Source organism: Serinus canaria, chromosome 4A (genome assembly GCF_022539315.1).
Source record: "Serinus canaria isolate serCan28SL12 chromosome 4A, serCan2020, whole genome shotgun sequence".
In the NCBI taxonomy this organism is placed as follows: domain Eukaryota; kingdom Metazoa; phylum Chordata; class Aves; order Passeriformes; family Fringillidae; genus Serinus; species Serinus canaria.
Window position 1 is genome coordinate 16,825,434 of NC_066318.1, and position 20,753 is coordinate 16,846,186.

At 44.4% G+C, this 20,753-nt stretch overlaps 1 protein-coding gene across 3 annotated transcripts in view; it reads right to left on the reverse strand.

Annotated features, from left to right (window-relative positions):
- Positions 1–1,366: 1,366 nt before the first annotated feature.
- ATP7A (ATPase copper transporting alpha) overlaps positions 1,367–20,753 on the reverse strand; it is a 29,138-nt gene continuing 9,751 nt past the window's right edge. For 2 of the 3 annotated variants that reach the window (XM_009090300.4, XM_018914266.3), the window contains exons 4-23: positions 19,868–20,599; positions 18,946–19,152; positions 17,838–18,001; positions 17,046–17,207; positions 16,331–16,407; positions 15,921–16,146; positions 14,725–14,958; positions 14,376–14,467; positions 13,848–13,975; positions 13,556–13,710; positions 13,146–13,280; positions 11,347–11,541; positions 10,120–10,302; positions 9,613–9,826; positions 8,824–8,970; positions 8,290–8,432; positions 7,791–7,994; positions 7,143–7,260; positions 6,087–6,189; positions 1,367–4,689 (exon numbers count right to left, since the gene is read on the reverse strand). In XM_009090300.4, coding sequence (XP_009088548.1) covers positions 4,413–4,689; positions 6,087–6,189; positions 7,143–7,260; positions 7,791–7,994; positions 8,290–8,432; positions 8,824–8,970; positions 9,613–9,826; positions 10,120–10,302; positions 11,347–11,541; positions 13,146–13,280; positions 13,556–13,710; positions 13,848–13,975; positions 14,376–14,467; positions 14,725–14,958; positions 15,921–16,146; positions 16,331–16,407; positions 17,046–17,207; positions 17,838–18,001; positions 18,946–19,152; positions 19,868–20,599 — 3,896 coding nt within the window. In that variant the 3' untranslated portion in view covers positions 1,367–4,412. The remainder of the gene's footprint in view (positions 4,690–6,086; positions 6,190–7,142; positions 7,261–7,790; positions 7,995–8,289; positions 8,433–8,823; positions 8,971–9,612; positions 9,827–10,119; positions 10,303–11,346; positions 11,542–13,145; positions 13,281–13,555; positions 13,711–13,847; positions 13,976–14,375; positions 14,468–14,724; positions 14,959–15,920; positions 16,147–16,330; positions 16,408–17,045; positions 17,208–17,837; positions 18,002–18,945; positions 19,153–19,867; positions 20,600–20,753) is intronic. The other variant, XM_050974376.1, reaches the window with a different exon arrangement.

The following is a 20,753-nucleotide window of genomic DNA, read 5'->3' on the forward strand; positions in this document are numbered from 1 at the left end:
ATCAAAAATCCATGCAGGAACTGCACGCTGGTAAAATGGAAAATGGATTCTATCAAGCCTGCAAAGGTGATGCTTGAGGCAGCAGCTGCAGAGGCTGCAATGTTCACCCTGGCTGTGGCAGGCTGCAGGAACACAGCATTGCTCTCTCTAGTGCCAAAGACAGTTTTAAATTAACATGAATCCTACTCTATCTACAGTATAAGTTTCTATCAGAGCCCTTAAAGGTGGTATTTGTTCCACTGATTTTTACAATGCAGAATGAACCTCAATTTGATGACATGATTTACCCATTTTTGTTTTTAACAAAACAGTGCTATGGAATGCGTGAGCTCTGCTCACCCCTCACACGTGCTCACTGCCACCAAGGGAGGTGAGGCTCTGCCAAACTGAGCTCAAAAACTGAAATCAGGGGCTTGTAACAGAATTGACTCTGGGACAGATCTCCTTTTCACTTGGGAAACATCATTGACTTGTCAGGTTTCAGGAAAGGAGAGACATTTTAAATTCTAGGAGAGTCCTAACAAGTTTTAGTTGGTGTTTCTTGAATCACAATGAAGGGTGTTGGCCAGTCAAATGCAGATTTTTGTATCACAGCTTAGTCCATAGGATGTGGGGCCTCCTGGCTACTTAATGAGGTTTTTTAAAATTTATTTTTAATTCAGTCAGGGCTAAAACAAAAGTTCCATTTGAAACAAGAAGGCTCACACACTGCCTTAACTCAAAATTACTCAAGGCCTAAATTAAATAGATCCAAATATTTTGGTTACTATTTTTGTGCAACAAACCTGCATTTTCCAAACCAGTGCTAAAATTGTGCGTTTCCACACCTGTTGGGGCATACTAGGCCAGAGGCAGCCTAGGAGGATGAAATTACAGGGTTGGATCTTAAGGAAAAGCAAAATTCTTCATCCTGGAAATACGTGGATACAAATTGAACCTGACTTGCTCAGTAAAACCAGTGACAGAACAAGAGTTAATTGGCACAAACCAAAACAGGGGAATTTTATCCTAACACAAGAAACCCTTTTTTACTGTAAGGGCGAGTGCCCCTGGCAACTCCTGCCCAAAGGGTTGGAGATGTTACAAACCTCAGTCCTGGGCTCTGCTGGGACAGGTTCTGGCTGTGTGAGCTCCAGCAGCCTCTGCTCCTCCCCCCTTTGCTAACACAGGGATGCTCCTACATGAGATTATTCCATAATTTCCCAACTTTAACCAGCCCCACTTGTCCCCAGCTCTACAAGGCTCAGTGTTTGCTCAAGGTTGTGTTTAGCAGAGCTGGAACTACACCTAAACCCCAATCCTTGGCCTTTTGCTGGGACAGCTACAAATATTTAAAGGAGATGAAAGAACATGCTTTAAACCAGCCTTTGGATGCTACATTTTTATTACAGAGCTTATAACTGCCATTAGAATGATGGAGGCACAGTCTTAAAAGAACAGGAAACGTGAGACAACATGTTCTGAGATGCAAAGAACTGTAACAGCCCTACATTAACATTCCAACCAGCCTTCACTTCTCCATCCCTAAAACTGAATAACAAAAGTTCTCCAGTTTAAAACAATTTGCTGGAAGTTCTAAGCAAAAAAATAAGCATAGATTTTAATAAATAAAAGTGTGTTCTTGCTTCTATTGTGTTCTGGCAACTTCACATACTTTTCGTTTGTTTTTTTTTTAAATTTCAAGGGTTTTAAACTCCTTTAAAAGTAAGTTTGGTAAGATTCAAAGAGTAACTTTTAAAGCCTGGAGCATATGTACTTTTTTATTAAATAGAGGATAGGTTTATAAATAGCTAGACACAGAAAACAATAAAAGAGACAAAGGAGTAATACAATATTGTTTGTAACTGAGTGTTTCCAAGTGATAGTTTAAATTCCTGAATCCAAACTGTCTCCAACAGAAGCAACCTATTTACATATTAAAACATTTACATTTGGGAAAACACTGAGCTCCCACACATGATTCCACTTGCACTGTACATTCAAACAGAAAAGGATTTTGGTTCTTCAACGTAAAGCACCTTTTGTAATATTTTAATGTTAAGATAAACATCCTAGAAGTCATTACCTCACCCTCGGGGAGTGCTGGACAGAGAACCTGCTTTCAAAAAATCTGAGTTTATCACAACCACCTTGCCCCCACCCCGCCTTGGGCTCAGTTATCTCCTCTCCCCAGAGCCTGATCCTCTGGCTGTCCCTACAAGCTGCTCTCACATCCCTCCCAGCCAGCAGCTGCTGTTCCTTACTCCCTGATCATCATCCTGCACCTCTTTAGGTGTCCTGGTTTGAAAAAGAGCCTTATTTTGCTGTACCTGGATCAAACACTGAGTTTCACAGAAAACGATAAAGCCTAGAAAAAACAGCTGTGTTGGGAAAACGTTGGAGGTAAAGCTGTAAACATTCAACCTACACAGCATTTGGACAATGAAATGTTGAAGACAAAGCGCTCTAAAATATATCTGGAAATTGTTTAACAAGTTCTTAATGCTGCTTTGTTTACTAACCAGGAATTCAAGCCTGAATTACCTCCCTGTTTCCTGCAGTGGGAGGTGATGTGGCATTTCCAAGCCATCCCAGCCAGCACTGAAACTCCCATCTGAAGGAGTGGCTGAGACCACCCACAGACAGAAATATGTGAATACCTCCCTTGCACCTGCACAACCGTGCCAGGAAGGAGAACGAGGGTGGATAAACAAGACAACTGAAATCTTTGCATGATTGTGAAGCACTAAAACCCATCCTCACACAATCAAACAGCTTTGGGTAACAATCTGCTTTGTAAGAAGAGCTCTGCTGCTGCAAACTGAGAACAAAACCTCATGGAATGGCTGTGCAGTGATAGATCTCAGCATGTAGCACCACCACATATTACATACAGGTGTAATCTAATTTATAAAAATACTCTATATTCATGTAGAGATATTAAGAACCCAAATCCTGCTACAGAAATATTTTGTTTCTTGAACCAGCAGCACATGATACTGCTCCCCTCACTGCAATACAGGTACCCTGATTTCCTAACAACAACATCCCCCAGCACAGCTCCACTGCTCTCACACAACAGGATTTTTCTGGCGGTTCTCAGATAAAATGCAAGAGCTGTTTACTCAGGACTTTTTACATACACAATCTGTGCCCTGATATCAGGCTTTGAGTTAAAAAGCAGAACACTAAAGAGAATCTTTTTGTCTTCACCAAACTGAGTATTTCTCCTCTACAAGCACAACTGGTACACATTTACATCACGGACTGCACTTCATAATGAAATTTAACATTATTGAACCCAATGACTGCCTCAGCAGGGGATGGGGACAGCAAGGTTCAGGGAGTAACAAACAGGTAACCAGCCACTGCTGATAAGCATCTCTTTCTCACTGAGGATATTTTTGATATCAATGATTTCATGATCAAGAGCTGCATTTTGATATTGCAGTTCAGCCACAAATGACAACTGTCTGAATTCATGATGCCTGGATCTGCACAGAACAAGCAGAGGGTGTTTGGATCAACCAATGCAGTGATGCTGGGCCATTTCTAGAATACAGACACTTCACAGGCAAAGCCTGAACTGTAGAGACTTTAAAGGCAGTCTGTGACAAACTCCCCTGGTTCACTGGAGTAGTGCCAGTTGATCCTGGTGGTGAGCACTGCTCCTTCCTAAAGCTGAACACTTTGGCTAAAACCACCTCACACTGATATTGCATTCAGGTGTTGCAGGAGTTTTTGGCTTAGGAGAGGTTGGGAATGAGCAAACCTTCCAACCCCAAACCTTCATGAAGGCAGGCAGAGCTCAGTGTGGGTATGGCCCCAAACCTCCCTGTTTGCTGCCACGCAGGAATCTGGATCCCATGGAGATGATTTGAAGCCTGGAGTGTGAAAAGCTGGAACCAGATGTTGACAGCAAGAAGAGGCATTTGAGAGGACCCATTTCTGGCACAAGGCAGGCTGTGGGAGTGAGAGGGTTCTGAAGTAAGGCACATCTCTCTGCAAACAGAACCTCCAGGATTTTGCAGATGCAAATTCACAATTTTTTAACACAGTACTGAACTCCACTGTGCATAAAATAGCCTGGTAAAAGGCTGGGAAATCAGTTTCTGCTTTCTTAGTTTCCTTAATTGTATTTTGACAATTTGCCAAAATAAATGCTATACGGCAAGCTCCATGGGATGGGAACACAGCCCTGTTTGTGAGCATCAACAGCTCCGCACCAGATATTTTTGGTAAGTCTAGATTAAAAACCACAAAAGGCTCTGCAAAGTCACTGCAAAAACTACCTCTACACTGAAGAAGAAATGCATCCAGAAGACCTCCACAAGGATCAGGACATGCACAGACCTCACGAGAGCTGTTTTGGTTGTGTTTTTTGCTTCAGGGTATTTTTGTTTTGCCTTAGTGGGGTGGGAGGAGCGAGTCTTTCATAAGGCTGTGTCATCATCTTCCCCAAAGTCCCCCACCAGCAGCGAGTGCTTGTCTGGCTCGCTGAGGACTACGCTGTTCACGGAGCGCTTGTCTGAGAGCAGGGAGTTGATGGAGGCCCTGCTGTAGGTGATGATTCGATCCATCAGGCTCAGCTTGGGGGAGCCAGCCCCGCTCTCCTCGATGCCCACGTGCACACTGATCTCCGACGGGCTCTTGTGCCTCAGCTGGCCACGGGCACGGAACTCCAGCTTCTCAGAGCTCGGCTTCTGGTACCTAAGGAAGGAAAAAACAAAATATATTGTTGTATTGTGATTGCAGGATTTACCTCATAACCTCAGATCCCTCCCTGATAATTCCCTGCCAGGTGTGTCAGTCACCTCTCCTTCCCCCTCCCTTGCCCCCTGCAGAGCATTGTCCGTCAGTCCTGGCATTCCAGAAGGGCTTCGAGTGATTGGCAGAATTCAAAAGATGCCCTCTACCCCTGGGGGGACATGGGGCCATCCAGGAGTCCTTTGTCCCTTAAGATGTACCTGGTTGGTGGCTTCTTACCCCTTCCCTCCCCCCCTCCCCCTCCCCCTCTCCCCGGGGTTAAAAGGAGCAGCACCCACGCGGTTCAGGAGTTCTGTTGGAGCTGTTGCTGGGTTCAGGGGCGTGTGGGTCAGAATAAAGCTCTGGATCCAAACCCTCCAGCAGAACTGACTCCTTTCCTTCACCATTTCACCTTAAAGGTTCTCTGCCAGAGGGAAACCTGAGCTCCTGCATGCCTGGACTTGCCTCCACGTGCCCAGCTAGCATCCAGCTAGCCAAAGGTGTCTCTGGGGTGAAAACACCACAGCTGCCACCATTTGGTCAAGCAGCAAGGGCCAGACAAGCTCAAGCACATCCCATCCAGCTATATTGGTAATTATTCCAATAATATATCAATACCTCTGAAGCTCAAGTACACTGAAATATGAACTGATTATGCACAAGTCAGAGGCATTTAGAATTTGACCAACAAGATTTCTCACAAACACACAAAGGTCATTAAGTATCACAGTCATATTTTGTGAAAAATCTCTTTGCCCAGGATTTTCTCCTAGGAAGTTGAGAAGCTTCAGAGAAAAAGGAAAATAAATTATCATTTCATTTGCTTCTCCTGTGCTGTGCTCACATGTAGAATGTGTTTGGAGATTTTTTTTACCCACAGGTGATTATTTCATTGGTTTCATGTGAATTGTTTTGACTTATTAGCCAATCAGGGCCAAGCTGTGTCAGGGCTCTGGAAAGAGCAATGAGTTTTCATTATTATCTTTTTAACCTTTTGTAAGTATCCTTTCTGTATTCTTTAGTATAGTTTAGTAGAGTATTCTTTAATATATTATGGTAATATAAAATAATAAATTAGCCTTCTAAGAACATGGAGTAAGATTCATCATTCCTTCCTGCCACGGGGCACCCTGCAAATACAATAATTAAGGAATTTCCCATTCTGAACACTTCTGGTTTGTACATCTCTTCCCATTAAAAATTACATTTCTAAACATTGCTGTCTGCTTAACACAGACTTGTGAACTGCTCTTCAAAAGCCTTCAAAATCTCTCACAGTCTCACATTTATTTTCTGTCACTCGAAGTAAAAGACCTGAACTTCAAATCCAAGTTACAAACCACAAGACTGCTCCTACTCACATCTTCAAGAGCAAAGAAGAAAGCACAACAGAGACTGAGGAGGCAGCCATGGCTGCAGATCCCATCCAGGGCTGCAGAACCAAACCAATGGGCAGGAAGACACCTAGAAAATTACATCAACAGTAAGTTCAGCACAGGAACACTGCATTATTCATATATTAATAGATACAATTACAATTCACACAGACTGTCCAGTTAGAGTTGTTTTTTAATGCGTTAGTAAATGGGATTTTAGTTTAAATGACCAATATTTAATACATAAGGATTTGTGGTTTATCTCAACTAGAACCTCAGCCTGAAACTCAGAGGTGGCATGTCCTGCCCACCCTGCAATAAAAACTGCTTGCTCACAGGATCAGGCTCTTGCAATAAACCTTTTATCTTGATGTACTGAGCACATCCATAGTGGCCAGAGTGTGGGAGGAGGACAGGACAGCTCACTGATGCCTTGAGAAGGCTGATGTAGAACAGAGACTAGGCAGAGCTAAAGAATAAAGCAGGGATTTATTAAAAGGCCCCCATGGATGAACCTTGGGCAGCACAAGAGCCCAGCCAGGGCTGCACCCAAGATGAACCAAAATGGTCACAAAATCCCTGACTGGTCATGGGGTCTCTCACTTTGATCAGTTCTGCTCCATTTGCATATTGGAGTTAATTGTCCAGTTACAGCTTTAGGTGATCAAGTCCCATCCTTCTTGTTTTTCTCTCTTCAATTCACCATTGCTAATGCTTTTTGGGCCTGAGATTTGGACCATTGGTCCTTGTCCCCAGCTAAAAAAATAATTGTTTGGTCTCCCTACTCTGTGAAGAGAGCTTACCAACACTTCATATGAAGCTCAGAACTCTACACTAAAACAGCACAGAAGCTGAAAAATATAAAAGCTAAAATTTAAGGTACCATCACAGATAGTCCACTGCAACTTCCCCAGGCAAAGAACTCTGCCCTTACTGACAGCCAGAAATAAAGACAATGGAAACCCTCCCACACAACAGTAAATCACTGCAATCTTCTACTCCCTGAGCCCAATCCAGTTAGTGCAGGCAGCACTCACACACCTGCAGCTATGGGAACTCCAATGAGATTATAAATTAGAGCAAAGACAAAGTTGATCCGGATCCTCTTCACAGTTTTCCTGGACAAATCTATGCTTGCTACCACATCCATCAGGTCATCCTGCAAGTGAAAATGTTCACTGTAGCACTCAGAGACAGAAAGCACACAGGTGGTGTCCCCACAGTCCTGTGTTACAGCTCACTAGAGTGCACTGGATGGAACAGGCTCATCACAGTGAGCCCTCTGGAGGCTGCTCTGCTCAGGCCAATCCATCACAAGCCAAGTAATGTCCCCAGCCCCTCACAGGACAGCTCCAAACATTGACCACAGTCTGCCAGGGAGTAAATGATGTGTAGGAAGTGCCTGTAACCCTGGAGGTGCCATGGTGAGTTACCCAAATGTAATTTATGTTTGCCAAAGGACAGGTCACTTTGTCTTCCTTTGCCACTCTCAAACTTTAATTACCCCAAAATGTGCAGTACCCAGAAAATGTGCAAGTTTCCTTCATGGGATAATCACTGCACTAAACACAGTGAAGACAATCTCTGCTCCAGTTCCCCAGCTGATGGAGACTGTGCACCCCTGCACACCCAAAACATCCTGGGCCTTCTGACCCCTCCTACCAGCTCCCTTCAGCTCTGATTCCTTACCCTGATGAGAACCACATCGGCTGCCTCGATGGCCACATCCGTGCCCGTGCCAATGGCAATGCCCACGCTGGCCATGGCCAGGGCTGGGGAGTCATTGATCCCATCTCCAACCATGGCCACGCGCTTCCCTTCGTCCTGCAGCTGCTTCACTTTGGCCACTTTGTGCGAGGGGAGAACCTCTGCAAACACTTTGGTGATGCCAACCTGAACAGAGAGAGAGGACACAGCTTTTCCAGCAGCTGTCAAAGCTCCTGCCTGGAATGACATGGCCAGGAAGAGTGAAATACAATTTTATCACTCATGAGCTAAAGAGCAAACCCAGCTGATGATACGAAAACAACTCTGAATTTAGAGCTGATGTACTTCCATTCAAAAACTTCTTGCAGTCTTGATTTCAAATTTTTTAAAACTACCAAGTTTCAAAGCAGAGTAGCCACCAGCAATGTGAGCATGCCACACCACCCTTCCTGCTGAAACCAGGCCCAGGCCACCAGCCCACCTGGGAGGCGATGGACCGGGCTGTTTTGCTGTTGTCACCGGTCATGAGGACAACTTCTAACCCCATGCTCTTCAAAGTGTACACTGCCAGCTCAGCCTCTGGCTTCACAGTATCTGCAATAGCTATCAAGCCACAGAGCACTCCTGAAAACAGAAAGAAAGTGTTTGTAATGAAGATCTTTATCAATTTAAAAAACTAACTTCCCCCAGTAAGTCCAGTTCCAGAGCCAATTCATACTGACAGTAAAGGGTGGGATGATAAGAGGTATTAAGGCAGCAAAAAAGGAAAAAATTCCTTTTTTCTCTCCTTTTTCCCCTTTTGCTTCCTTTGAAGTCTTTGCACTGTACTGCCCAACTGTTCTGTCAGCTAAGTGCAGGAAAAGCCCTTCCCATAAGAAAGTGCTGTAAAAGTGATGAATGATCTCTTTTCATCCCATTACTCTGCTTCAGTGTAGCTGCTATGACATCACTACTTATTAATCTCTATTTATGTGATGTTTTATGTGGTGTTTAGTGGCAATCAAACTGAACTCACCATCCACAGCTGCCAGGACGGCCGTGCGGCCTCTCCGCTCGTGCTCCATCATGGCTTTGTCCACCTCATTTCTCACCACGAGGCCATTCCTGGTCATCCATTCCCTGTTCCCAATGAGAACTGAGTATTTCTGAGGGGTCACAGTAGCTGAAGGAAGAAAACACAATGTGGATAACCAGGGAGCTTCCCTGCAGCTCATCCCAGCCAGGCTCTCCCAGTATGCACTGGAACAGCAGGGAATGCAAACAGAAATACAGAATTCCTCAATACTTTCTGCCCTGCCATCTCTTCATGTGACCTTCACAGGAGGGACACCAACATTTCTTCAGTCCTGGGGAGCCACCCCATGTCAGAGGGCCAAAAACCACAGGTCAAAGGACAGTAAAAGACTTCTCAGTGCTTCTGATTTCTATGAACAGCCCAATGGAGTTGGAAGACCTAACAGTGAGCTGTTCTTGAGTGAAAACTAAAAACCAGTTATGCAAATACACATAATTTTGACTAGCAAATGGTACCTTGGGATGAAGCAAAGTAAAGCCAGAGAGAGCTGACAAACAACTCTTGTCTGATTTTCCAGTCCCATATTCAACATCGAACTTGAAATTGTATTTAACTTACATGTTCTGAGTGATGTGTGAGCACAAAATAAACTAATGAGCAACTATTTAATGTGTGCCTTGATGTCAGCCCAGTTCTGCAAGGTGGAAATAAATGACCTCGTTCCTAAGAATCCTAAAGACACAGAAGCAAAAATTGTCCATTTTATTCTCAAACCCAGAACTAACTTACTTGGCAGGTCAGCATCAATGATCAAAGCAGGCTGCACTGATTCGTCTGCATTCTCCTCAATTTTCACAAGTGTCACGTTTTTAACATTGTTTTCTTCAACCATTCTGTTTTTCCTGTAGAGTAATGCTTCAATATTGGTGACTTTGCAACTAATGCCACAGCCAGGAACTACCTGAAAATCTGTACATGTCCCAAGGGTTTCTGAGTTCAGCTCCTAGAAAAAGAGGATGGAAACTGATGAAGTTTTTAACTACATAAAAGCACGATGCAATTAGAAACCCCACAAAATTAAAGTGTAGTTGAACAAAGAGGAGGAGGGAAATCATCAAAATCTAGGTCTGAATGGTGCCTCTAATATGATGTGATTTATGTGGCTCCACAATTTTCAGCTTTCCCAATTAAACACAGCAACTACTCAATCTGCATGAACAGTCTTGTGGCATTGAGGCAGTCCTGCCAGACAGATTCTTGCCCAGGGAGAGCAGGCTGTGTGTGGGAGCCCCTCACCTTTTTGCAGTACTTTGTGATGGCTGCTCCCAGGGGGTGCTCGCTGCTGCTCTCGGCTGTCCCCACGATGGCCAGCATTTTGTGACGAGGGAGGAGGTTCCCCTCCACCAGGAACTTCACCTGCATCACCTCTGGAGTGCCATGGGTTATGGTCCCTGTTTTGTCAAACACAACCACCTTCACCTGCAGGAAAGCAGGAAGATTTCACTCAATGAACCGAGCGTGGAGGTGCAGGTTCCTTGGAAAAGCACCCACTTGAACCAAATCCTGAACACGGAGCCATGACCTAACATGGAACACCCCGAGCTGGACAGGACCCACCAGGGCTGCAGGACCATGTCTGGATGGGCTCTTGGGGACTAACTCTGGCCAGCTATGGACCCCAGCCCACACAATCCTACACAGACAAAAGAAAAGACCAGAAGGGCTCTTCCCCACGGGGGAACCTCTGTGCTATGTTTATTTCCAAGGTGGGCAAGAGGCCATGGAGCCAGGGCAGGAGACTTTTATACCCAGGGGAATGGGAGGTGGAGAAGGAGGATCACAACCAATGGGATACAAGTGGGGAGGGACTGACCAGGGAAGAGACCACCAGGGGGTACTGGGCAAAGGGGTGGGTGAGAGAGAAACCATATGATAGGAGAGGGGAATAAGAAACCACATTGTCACACTGAGTTTTTAAGATTTTCTAAGCCTTCTGATGTTTACATTCTTGTACCAAACTTTCTCACACACTTTCTGTAAATAACTCATTGTTTTGCATTCTTTTATGGAGGAGGAGAAATTGGATGAACTGTTGGGTTGTCCAGTGTCATTGAAGAGGTGGCACTTTGACCCTCCAATCCACTGCCACTTTTAGAAATCTGTAAATGTTGGAGTCAGAAAATAAACTTCCCTTTTTTCACCTTGAGAGCAGCAGCGTGCACTTGTGTTGTTTCATGTCCTATAGTGACACCACGTGATATAACAAATTATTCAGTGCAATACAAAGCCTACTCTGTGCAAATCTCTAATAACCCAGTGCAAAACAATAACCAAATAAACTATTTAGTGCAATACAACGCTGGACATTCCATCATCATCTCCAAAGAGCAACAGACACAGCACTGCTGAGAAAGGCACCTCTGGAACAGCTGCTAACATGGGGGAGAACATCAGCTTCAACCTCCCCTCTGGAGATTTGTTTAAAAGAAAAGAGTTTTCCACTTGGACAAAGCAAGGGCTCACCTTGTGTGCCATCTCCAGGGGTTCCCCTCCCTTGATGAGGATGCCGTTCTGGGCGCCCACACCGGTGCCCACCATGACAGCAGTGGGGGTGGCCAGGCCCAGTGAGCAGGGACAGGCGATGCACAGCACCGTGATGGAGGCCTGGAAGGCGAAGCGGATGATCACCTCTGCTGCTGAAATGCTCTTGTTGTAGCCCTGGGCACAGAGGGGAGTGGGTCAGGGAGAAATCAAACAACACATTTGGCTATGCATTGTCTTGGAGGCTGGAAACATCTGCTAATGTATCCACTGAGTATTAATACTCAGCAAGGTATGCAAAACCTAAGATGAATGATTAAATTAACGATTAATTAACTGACTTGTGCTCTATACCATGTCACCATGATATTTTATGAAAAATCCCTTTGCCAGGATTTTTCTCCTGAGAAGCCTCAGAAATGAAATGTAAACAATAATGATCTGATTGCTTGGGATGTGGTTTGGAGGTTGCTTACCAACAGGTGCAATCTTGGATTGTTCCATGGGAATTGTTTGAGTAATGACCAATCCCAGTCCAGCTGTGTCAGACTCTCTGGTCTGTCACAGGTTTTTATTATTAATTTCTTTCTAGCCTTCTGATGTCTCCTTTCTCTTTCTTTAGAATAATTTTAGTATATCATTTTCTTTTAATATAATATCAAAAAATAATAAATCAGCCTTCTGAGAACTTGGAGTTAAATTCTCATCTGTCACTTCATCCTGGAGACCCTCACACTGCAACATCCTGCATCTACCCACTGATAGCTGCATCTACCCACTGGAGCTGGGGGTGCTCAGCCTGGAGAAAAGGAGACTCAGGGGTGCCCCCATCACTCTCACAGCTCCTGAAAGGTGCCTGTGCTCAGCTGGGGCTGGGCTCTTCCTCCAGGAACTGACAGACCCAGGGCACACAGCCTCCAGCTGTGCCAAGGGAAATACAGGTTGGAAATCAGGGAAAGGTTTTTTTCCAGAAAGGTGATAAAGTTCTGGAATGTTCTGCCTGGGGAGGTGGTGGAGTCCCCATCCCTGGGTGTGTTTAACAAAGCCTGGATGTGGCACTGGGGGCCAGGGTTTGGCTGAGGGGTTGGGGCTGGGCTGGACTCGATGAGCTTGGAGGTCTCTTCCAACCCAGGGATTCTGGGAATTACCCTCAACTGTTTTACTTATAGGACATTCCCCTAAACAGGACACCATGTGCTACAACTCTTTAATGATGCACTCTAATAAAAGATACTGTATCAAAGATATATACAGTAAGGAGGAAAAAAGGGGAAAAAAAGGCAGCTATGAAGATGGCTTTCCTGGTAATGGAGAATTTCTAAGTTTTGAAACAAGAAACCCTGTGACCTAAGCAATGCTTAAGTCCAAGCTGGGATCCTGACCCTCCTCTGGAATTTGTAATCAAGATGAATTCCACTGATTGCCAAGATGAATTTACACAGAGCTACATACATAACTGGAGCTTGTGACAGGAGGGACTTCTTTTTCCCACAGAGGAGGGATGGATGGTGGGCAATTTTTGATGTTTAATATTTCTTTTAATTAACTTTTTTTTAAATCCCAACATACAAGAGTTGATTAATTACTGTGGATTCTCTTTACGTATAACTGCAGGAATGATATAATATAAAAAATACATAATGTAAAAAATGTAATAAGAGCAGTAATGGTCAGAACTGCCTGCAAGGGTAATCCAGAAAGGGAACCACTTCAGTCTAATAGAACTGTAAGGCAGTTTATTAATTAAATATTTCAGAAGGTGTTTAAAGAAATGTACTTACCAGAAAGTATTTTTCCACTATTTCAAAATCCACAAACCCAATTATAATCCAGGCAAAAAGGGTAACCACAGAGACAGCCACAATAAAAGGAACAAAGTAGCCACTAAGTTTGTCTGCAAATTGCTGGATGGGAGCCTGGGAAGGAGAAACATCACTCAGCACCATCATGTTTGTGTCTGAAGGCACAGAAGAGAAGAATCTCAGCTGCTGCTTGCAGCACACTTGGCTTGCCACACTTGGTAATTACAGATTTACTTAATAAGAGGATGAGACTTGGCTCAGTAGACAGGATCAGAGTCCTTATTCAGCAATTCAAATCCAAGCAGTCTCAGCCACCCCCACAGTGATTTGGTGTGCTGGTGCCTGCATGAGACAGCAAACCTCAAGAGTTAAAGTGGGTGATACTCTACCTTCGAGGTCTGGGCCTCCTCCACGAGTTTGACAATCTGGGACAGAGTGGTGTCAGCTCCCACGTGGGTGGCTGAGATGAGAAGGGACCCGTTCTGATTGATGGAGCCTGCAATAACTGTGTTGCCAGGCTTCTTGGTCACAGGCATGGCCTCACCTGAGGAAAGGGCAGCAACAGACACAGCACTGCTGAGAAAGGCACCACTGGAACAGCTGCCAGCTGCTGACGTGGGGGAGAACATCAGCTTCAACCTCCCCTCGTGAGATTTGTTTAAAGGAAAAGCAAATGCTGACCTGTGATGAGAGACTCATCCACCATGGAGTGTCCTTCAATGACACGGCCATCCACTGGGAATTTGCCTCCTGGGACCACTTTGACAATGTCCCCTCGCTGAACCAGCTCCACGTCCACTTGCTCCTCACTGGAATGGTGCAAAGGTTTTGTGAGGGACTAGAACTGGAGTGACCCAAGCAAAGGAGCTGGCACTACACACAAAGCACAGCCTCACTGGCTGGCATTAGTGCATACAAAAATGATCACAAGAAAGTCATAGTGATCTTTGAAATGGCCTATTTTATCATAATTTTATTTACTTTCCAGTTAAGAAAATTCACTAATTGTCTTATCACAGGAAAAAAAAAACAACCCAGCAATAAACCAAAGCAGAACAGTGTTAATTCTGCATTTTAATATTTTCATCTGCCAGCAAATCTGAAGTTATTTGCTTTATAGTTCTATACAATAGTAAAATTTGTCTGTGAATTAAGCATATTAACAACAAAAAATGAACAACAGAAAAAGCAAATGATAAAGCAAGATACCTTAAAAGAACGTTATCAGGGCCCAAGGTAACAATAGTAGCTTCAGTAGCTTGTAATGAAATTAGTCTTGCCAGTGCTTCTGAGGTTTTACCCTAGAATAATAATTTTCATATTTTTCTGACTATACTATTGGAAAAAAAAGCTGGGTAAATGACAACTATGTATGTTGCAATTTACCCTTTTGAGAAAACATTTTCTGCAAACAGGCTGATATTCAAACTTTTATTAGTTCAGTTATTAAAGATGATTTTACAACACAGAAAGTTAAAGAACCCAGACAAGCTTGTGCATGGGCTGTTTTTAGAGGGTTCTGAGGTGGTTCCCAGTGCCCTGGCTCCTGCTTGCTCACCTTTGCCACGTGCTCCAGCCAGCGGCCCAGCGAGATGAACACGAACAGCATCGGCGGTGTGTCGAAGAAGGTCACAGGGTTCACTTTGGCCCTCTCAGCCATGGCCACCAGGAGGATGATGAAGGAGTAGAGGAAGGCAATGGATGTTGCCAGCACCACGAGCACGTCCATGTTGGCTGTGTTGTGCCTCAGTGCTCGGGAGGCCTGGATGTAGAAGTGCCACCCCCCGAACACCTGCAAGGGCATTTCACACGGCTGTAGCACATGGCAGCAGCAGCTTTCCCAGTTTACTGCGGCATTTTCCCCTTTTCCTGAACAAAATCCCAGCTCTAGCCAGGGCTGTGGCCTTCCCACAGCACTCCCAGGTATTCCCAGTGCCCTCCCAGTGGGATTCAGGAGCTGCCTCAGGTGCACAGCTGCTGGACTTCTGCATGCTGAGAATTTTAAACTTTCTATACTGAAGGGGACAGACCCACAGGAATATTCTATATTTGACCTGAGGATTTGGAGAAGGCTTCCAAAATTGATTGGCAGCGCTGGGATTGTAGGTTTGTAGTGTGACAGAAGTGTGTAATGTCACAGGGTGGAAAACTTAGAGTTTGAAGTTTTAGAATATAGCACTATATATGGGGCAAGGTGGAAGGTTTAGGGCAGCTGCTGCTCCTTCTTCTTCACCTGCTTCTCCACGGGTTTGGGTGGTATTTTGTAATTGGACAAACAAGTCCACATTGCAGACTTCAGGTGATTAGTTATTGGGTTAAAAGTGAAAGTAATTTTAGGTGTCATTTCTTAATTGGATAGTTTAGTCTTAAAAGACCTTGTAACAAAAGATTGTTAGCCATTTTGTGCCTTGTTAGTGAAGAACTGCAGAACTCCCTGCTGTGAGACTGTAACACAGACAAGAAATAATAAACACCTGAGTCTGAACACAAAATATCATCTCGAGTGCCTTCAATCCCAGCCTTGATAGGGGTGGAAAAAGAAGCCAGGAACCAGCACACAGCAGCTCTCCACAGCCTGCCCTGCCCCTGGAGTCCCCAGCACCCATTATTTTGGCAACAGCAGAACCATGTAAGAACCTCAAAAGCATTTTGTATCAGCAGAATTGCATTCACTTTTGAAACTTAATCTCTTCATCACCTTCCAATTTCTGCATTTAAACCCAACAAAGCAGGAGCTGGCATAACCCCACTCACCTGTACAGGGACACAGAGTAAAAATGACAGGAAATTCATGACAGACAATCCTGGTAGGAGCTGGTACTCCAGGACCATGGAGGAGTGGAGGGCCTCCATCTCCTCACTGCTCATGTTGTGATGCGCGTGAGCATGCGAGAGCTGGCTGTCCATCACCATCATGTAAATCATCAGCCCCATCACAGGGATACAGAAAACCAGGCTCACCACAAAAGACCTTTTCCACCTCAGATTTAAAAAAAAAAAAAAAAAAAAAAAGGAGAAAACCACTTGTATTGCAGTCAAGTGCTGGAGAATATTTTAAGTAGTAAGTCTGCACAGTCACAGAAAAAAAAATCCTAAATTGATGTTGAGCAACAAAGAAGAATCCAAGATGTTTATGGAATCTTAGTATGTTCAGGAGTACTTACTGCCTAATTTCCTGTTTGTGATCCAGATGACTGGCAGATCTATCCTTTTTGACTAAGGAAGTAGTAAAACCTAAATCCTAAGGGAAAAAGCACAATAATAAAAAAGAGAACAGTCAGTTCTAAAATGCACTTTGTGCTCACTTATTGCCAAATTACTGATGGTGCTAGTCTTACCTTTGATAACTTTATTAATATTTCTGGTATAAAGTGTTTTTATTGCTTAGTTCCTGTGGTCTGTTACTATTGTTTAGTTACTTTTCAAGAAGAGAAAGGCATTCTGATGTAGAAAAACTAACCCTTCTGGAACAAAATACTGTTCTAAAATGTGGCTTTCCAAAATGGTTGTTCCTAAAGCACAGAAACTGAGAAACTGAAGGAGAAGGCTGAGAGACTTATTTCACCTCTCACCTGCAACAGTACTTTATTTTTAAATAAATGATCTTGATTTTTCTACAACCCTATAGCTGGTATCTCCAAGTCTACCAGGACCTGGCTTTCACAGCATTTATTTTTAAAAACTTAGGCAAAGCTGTAACAGAGCATTTTTAAGGGAGAACACACAAATTAGCTGCAGAAACATGCACTAAGAAGAAAGAAGTTGGAAGGAGAGAGATCTGGTTTCTTCTTCAACAACCTTTCCTTCTATTTCTGGGATGTATAACTCTTCCAAGGACAATGGATGTTTTAGGAGACTTGGTGTCTACATGAAACTCACCTTTATCACTTGTATGACATCTCGAGGACCAATGGCCTCAGGGTCATATTTGATGTGGGCTTTGTTGGTGGCAAGAGCCACGGAGCAGTACAAGACACCATTGGTCTTCATGAGGGTGGATTCTATCTTGTGCACACAGGAGGCACAGGTCATCCCTCTCACCTGGAAAATAAAGATTCCTTCCTTTTGGCAAAGCACAGGTTACCTGGCAAATGCACCTTAGCAAGTAGAAAAAGTCATTGTGACTGTGCTGCATTATTTATTGCTTTGATCTGGGATGTGAGCACTGTAGAATCACTAAGTAGTTTGGGCTAGAAAGAACCTTAAAGACCATCCAGCTCCAACCCCTGCCATGGGCAGGGATGCCTCCCACAAGATCATGTTGCTCAGAGCCCACTCCAACCCTTCTAGAGGAAGCACAGCACAGGGACATGGTTATTAAGCTCTGCTAAAGCTCTGTTGGATGTTCAGTCTCAGAGCTGGGGGACACTGAGCTACACTCAGCTTCAAAAAGTAAACAAAAAAAAAAAGAGAGTAAATTCTAGAAATAGGAAAAGCAAATAGAAAAAGACAGGAATATTTCTCTGCATTTCAGTGTAGTAGCAGTAAGGCAGCACAGTTTGCAGGACAGATAAAATCTGTGATACGCACCTGATGTACCATTATATTTAACTTTTTATAAACCAACCTCTATGACACTATGAAACTCTAGGCAGTGGGCACTAACACAGGCACACCCAACAGATAAAAGCAATAACAGCTGAAGGTGTTTGGGTTTACTGATCTGCTTACAACAAGCTCCAGGATGCCATCTCCTTCCCCACAGTTTTCCATCACGGTGGCTCCGAAGCCCAGCTCCCGGATGAGCTCTGCGATGGCTGCAGGGTGAATCACAGCAGGGTTGTACCTCACTTCTGCCTTCCCTGCCATCAGGGCAACAAGGATCGAGTGGATTCCTAGCAAACAAAGAGTGTGAGGGGCAGATCAGGCTTAGGAAACATCCTGCAGTTATCGTAACGTGAGGGCACGACACAATTTATTGAAATTGGGAAAGCTTCCTTGTTGTATATAAAGAGAAACATCCTCCTGTTTGGAAGCTACAGCAGCACCTCAGTGCAGGTGTGACAGATAAAGCATCACTCCACATGAGCAGCATGCCTTTAACAGTCTAATTACAAACATACTGTCCATGCTATACAAAAAAAATATCTATTTTTCCTTAAAAGAAGTTCTTCTAAACCACAGTGTTGCATATTTCTCTGATCTGCATTTACCATTTCTGGAAGCCTTTTTTAAGGAGAACCTGTATGAGAAAGTGCCCAGTAGGATTGCACTGCTAGATCTGCCCTGAGAGGATTTAGTCATCCATTTTCAAGGATGAAAAAAATTAAAATCCAGGCTGACTTGAAACCCGTCCATCTTCATTATGATAATTAAACACAGTCTGCATTAATGACTCTGTTACATCACAGTCATGCAGCCATTTGCTCCTGCAAATATAATCACAGACACCAGTGCCCTGACTTGCAGAGCTAAAATTAACCTGTGTCCCTTTAATCCACTCACATTGTCCCTTCTCACAGCTCCCTAAAGCTCACATCTGCTTCTGCCTTTCAGCTGCACACCTGGAAACCTCCCTCCAGCAGCAAAGAGCTGTTCTACCTTCAAAAGGATTCCCTGTTTGATCCCTATATTCTCTGGAGCTGCTGCTTTTGCAACAGCAGAGTCTGGGCAGCATGTCCATAAAGCAGCAAGGATGTCCCTGCTCCTACCCTAGGGGCCAGAGGTGAGGAGGAACACCTGTCCTTAAAATCCACCCCTTAAAAACACTGCAAAAGCCAGAAGGATTCTCCCAACAAGTGCTTGGAACTGTAACAGCCCACGCTGACAGACATCTCACCATCCTCCCTTCTCAGATTCCTCTCGATGTTGGCCACGCACGAGGCACACGTCATTCCTGTCACCTGCACGTAGCACTTGGAGATGGCCTTGCTCTCCTGCCTGCCAAGGTGGGCTGGGGGCACTTTGGAGGGTGGCTCAGGCTTGTGAGAGTCCAGCTGTGCTTCAGGGCAGGGCTGAGCTTTGGCCACAGGGAGCTCTGCCTTTGCTGCAAAGGAGACACAGTTTGTGACAGTGTGAGCAGCCAGTGCAGGGAGGGATGAGCTGCTGTGATACACTGCTGATCTCTGGGACTGAAAATGTGATTGTGCACACCTTGTCAGCCTGACCCACCCAGCCCTCTGTAGTTCAGAGTCAGCAAAGGAAAACAAGACAAAGGTGGGCCACTGATTAACTTAGTGGCTTGTTACTATTCACCTTTTGCCTTTCCTCAATGTCTTTGTTCTGTTGCACATCCTCTCCTGTAGCTGGAAGCAAAACCTTTTTGTTGTAACCTTAGTTTCACACACAGTTGCATTGACTTTACCTGGAGCACAAAGCTGAACTTGTAAGCAAGTGCATGTTTCATAAGCAAAACCAATGTTTTTAACCTTAGAGAGGGGCTCTGGAACTACAGGCTCCTTACAGCAGTTCAGGGGATGCTGTTTGTGCAGGTGAAAAGGATTAAATGTGAGCACCCAACAACTTCTGCAGCTATTGACATAAATATAGCATTTACCTGACATATTTATAGTGCCAGACACCTCAATCATTTGAATCAATCTGATGTATTAAAGGATGTGCACATTATCTTTAATGATCTCATCTGCAGTGAAGATATCAAGCTTCCCTTGGCAAGCACAAAGTTTATGTCAACTGCTAAATTTCATCTTGGGTGGTACCAAATTGTAAATTGTAAATTTAAAAGTTTCACATGTCATTACCTGGAAAAGATGCATCAAATCCCATATCCTCTATTGAGGACCTCAAGTCTTCTGGGCTTGTTTGCAGTGGGTCATATTCTATAGTTCCAGTTCCGTTTGGGAGAGACACATGAACAGATTTCACACCTGCCTTCTGGGACAGCACTCCCTCGATGGACTGCACACAGGAGCTGCAAGTCATGCCCTCAATATTGACCACAACAGTTTGAGTGAGGGGCTGGCTGGGATCCTTGGAAGCAGGGCGAGATTTCAGTGGAGATGCCAGCGTGGGGAAAAGTGCCAGGTTCTCGTTCTCCTCAGGAAGGCTGACTCTGAACCTCTCAGGAGACACATTCTCTACAGCTTTCCTCAGCTTCTCTATGCTAATCAAGCTTGGGTTGTAGTTTATAGCAGCAGATTTGTTCTCTAAAGAAACCACGACGCTCGTCACCGCCGGCAGCGCCGACACAGTGCTCTGGATGTTGAGGACACAGGAATTGCAGTGCATCCCCTCAACTCTGAACACAACTGTCTTGGTGCCAGTCCCACTGGAGTGCTCTCTCTGTGATGCCTCAGAGCTTCTGGGTTGAGCATTCCTCAGCCTCTCCAGGTCAATCCCACTGAGCTTCAGGGCTCTAGGCTGCTTTTTGAAGGCTGCTGTGAAACCCGCCGCTTCAATTTGCTGTTTTATTTCTTCTGCTGTGATTAGAGGAGGCTGGTAGACAACAACAGCTTCCTTATTGTCCAGGGACACTGGAAATTAATAAAATAAGTGTGTGTCACTGCCCTTAAGCATAATAACCACATCACAGGATCTTGTCAAAGCTTTCCAGCAACACTTTAAATGGTCAGAAATGTAACTGCAACAGAAAGGAGATTTCATTGATCAAACAACTTAGTTCTTTAA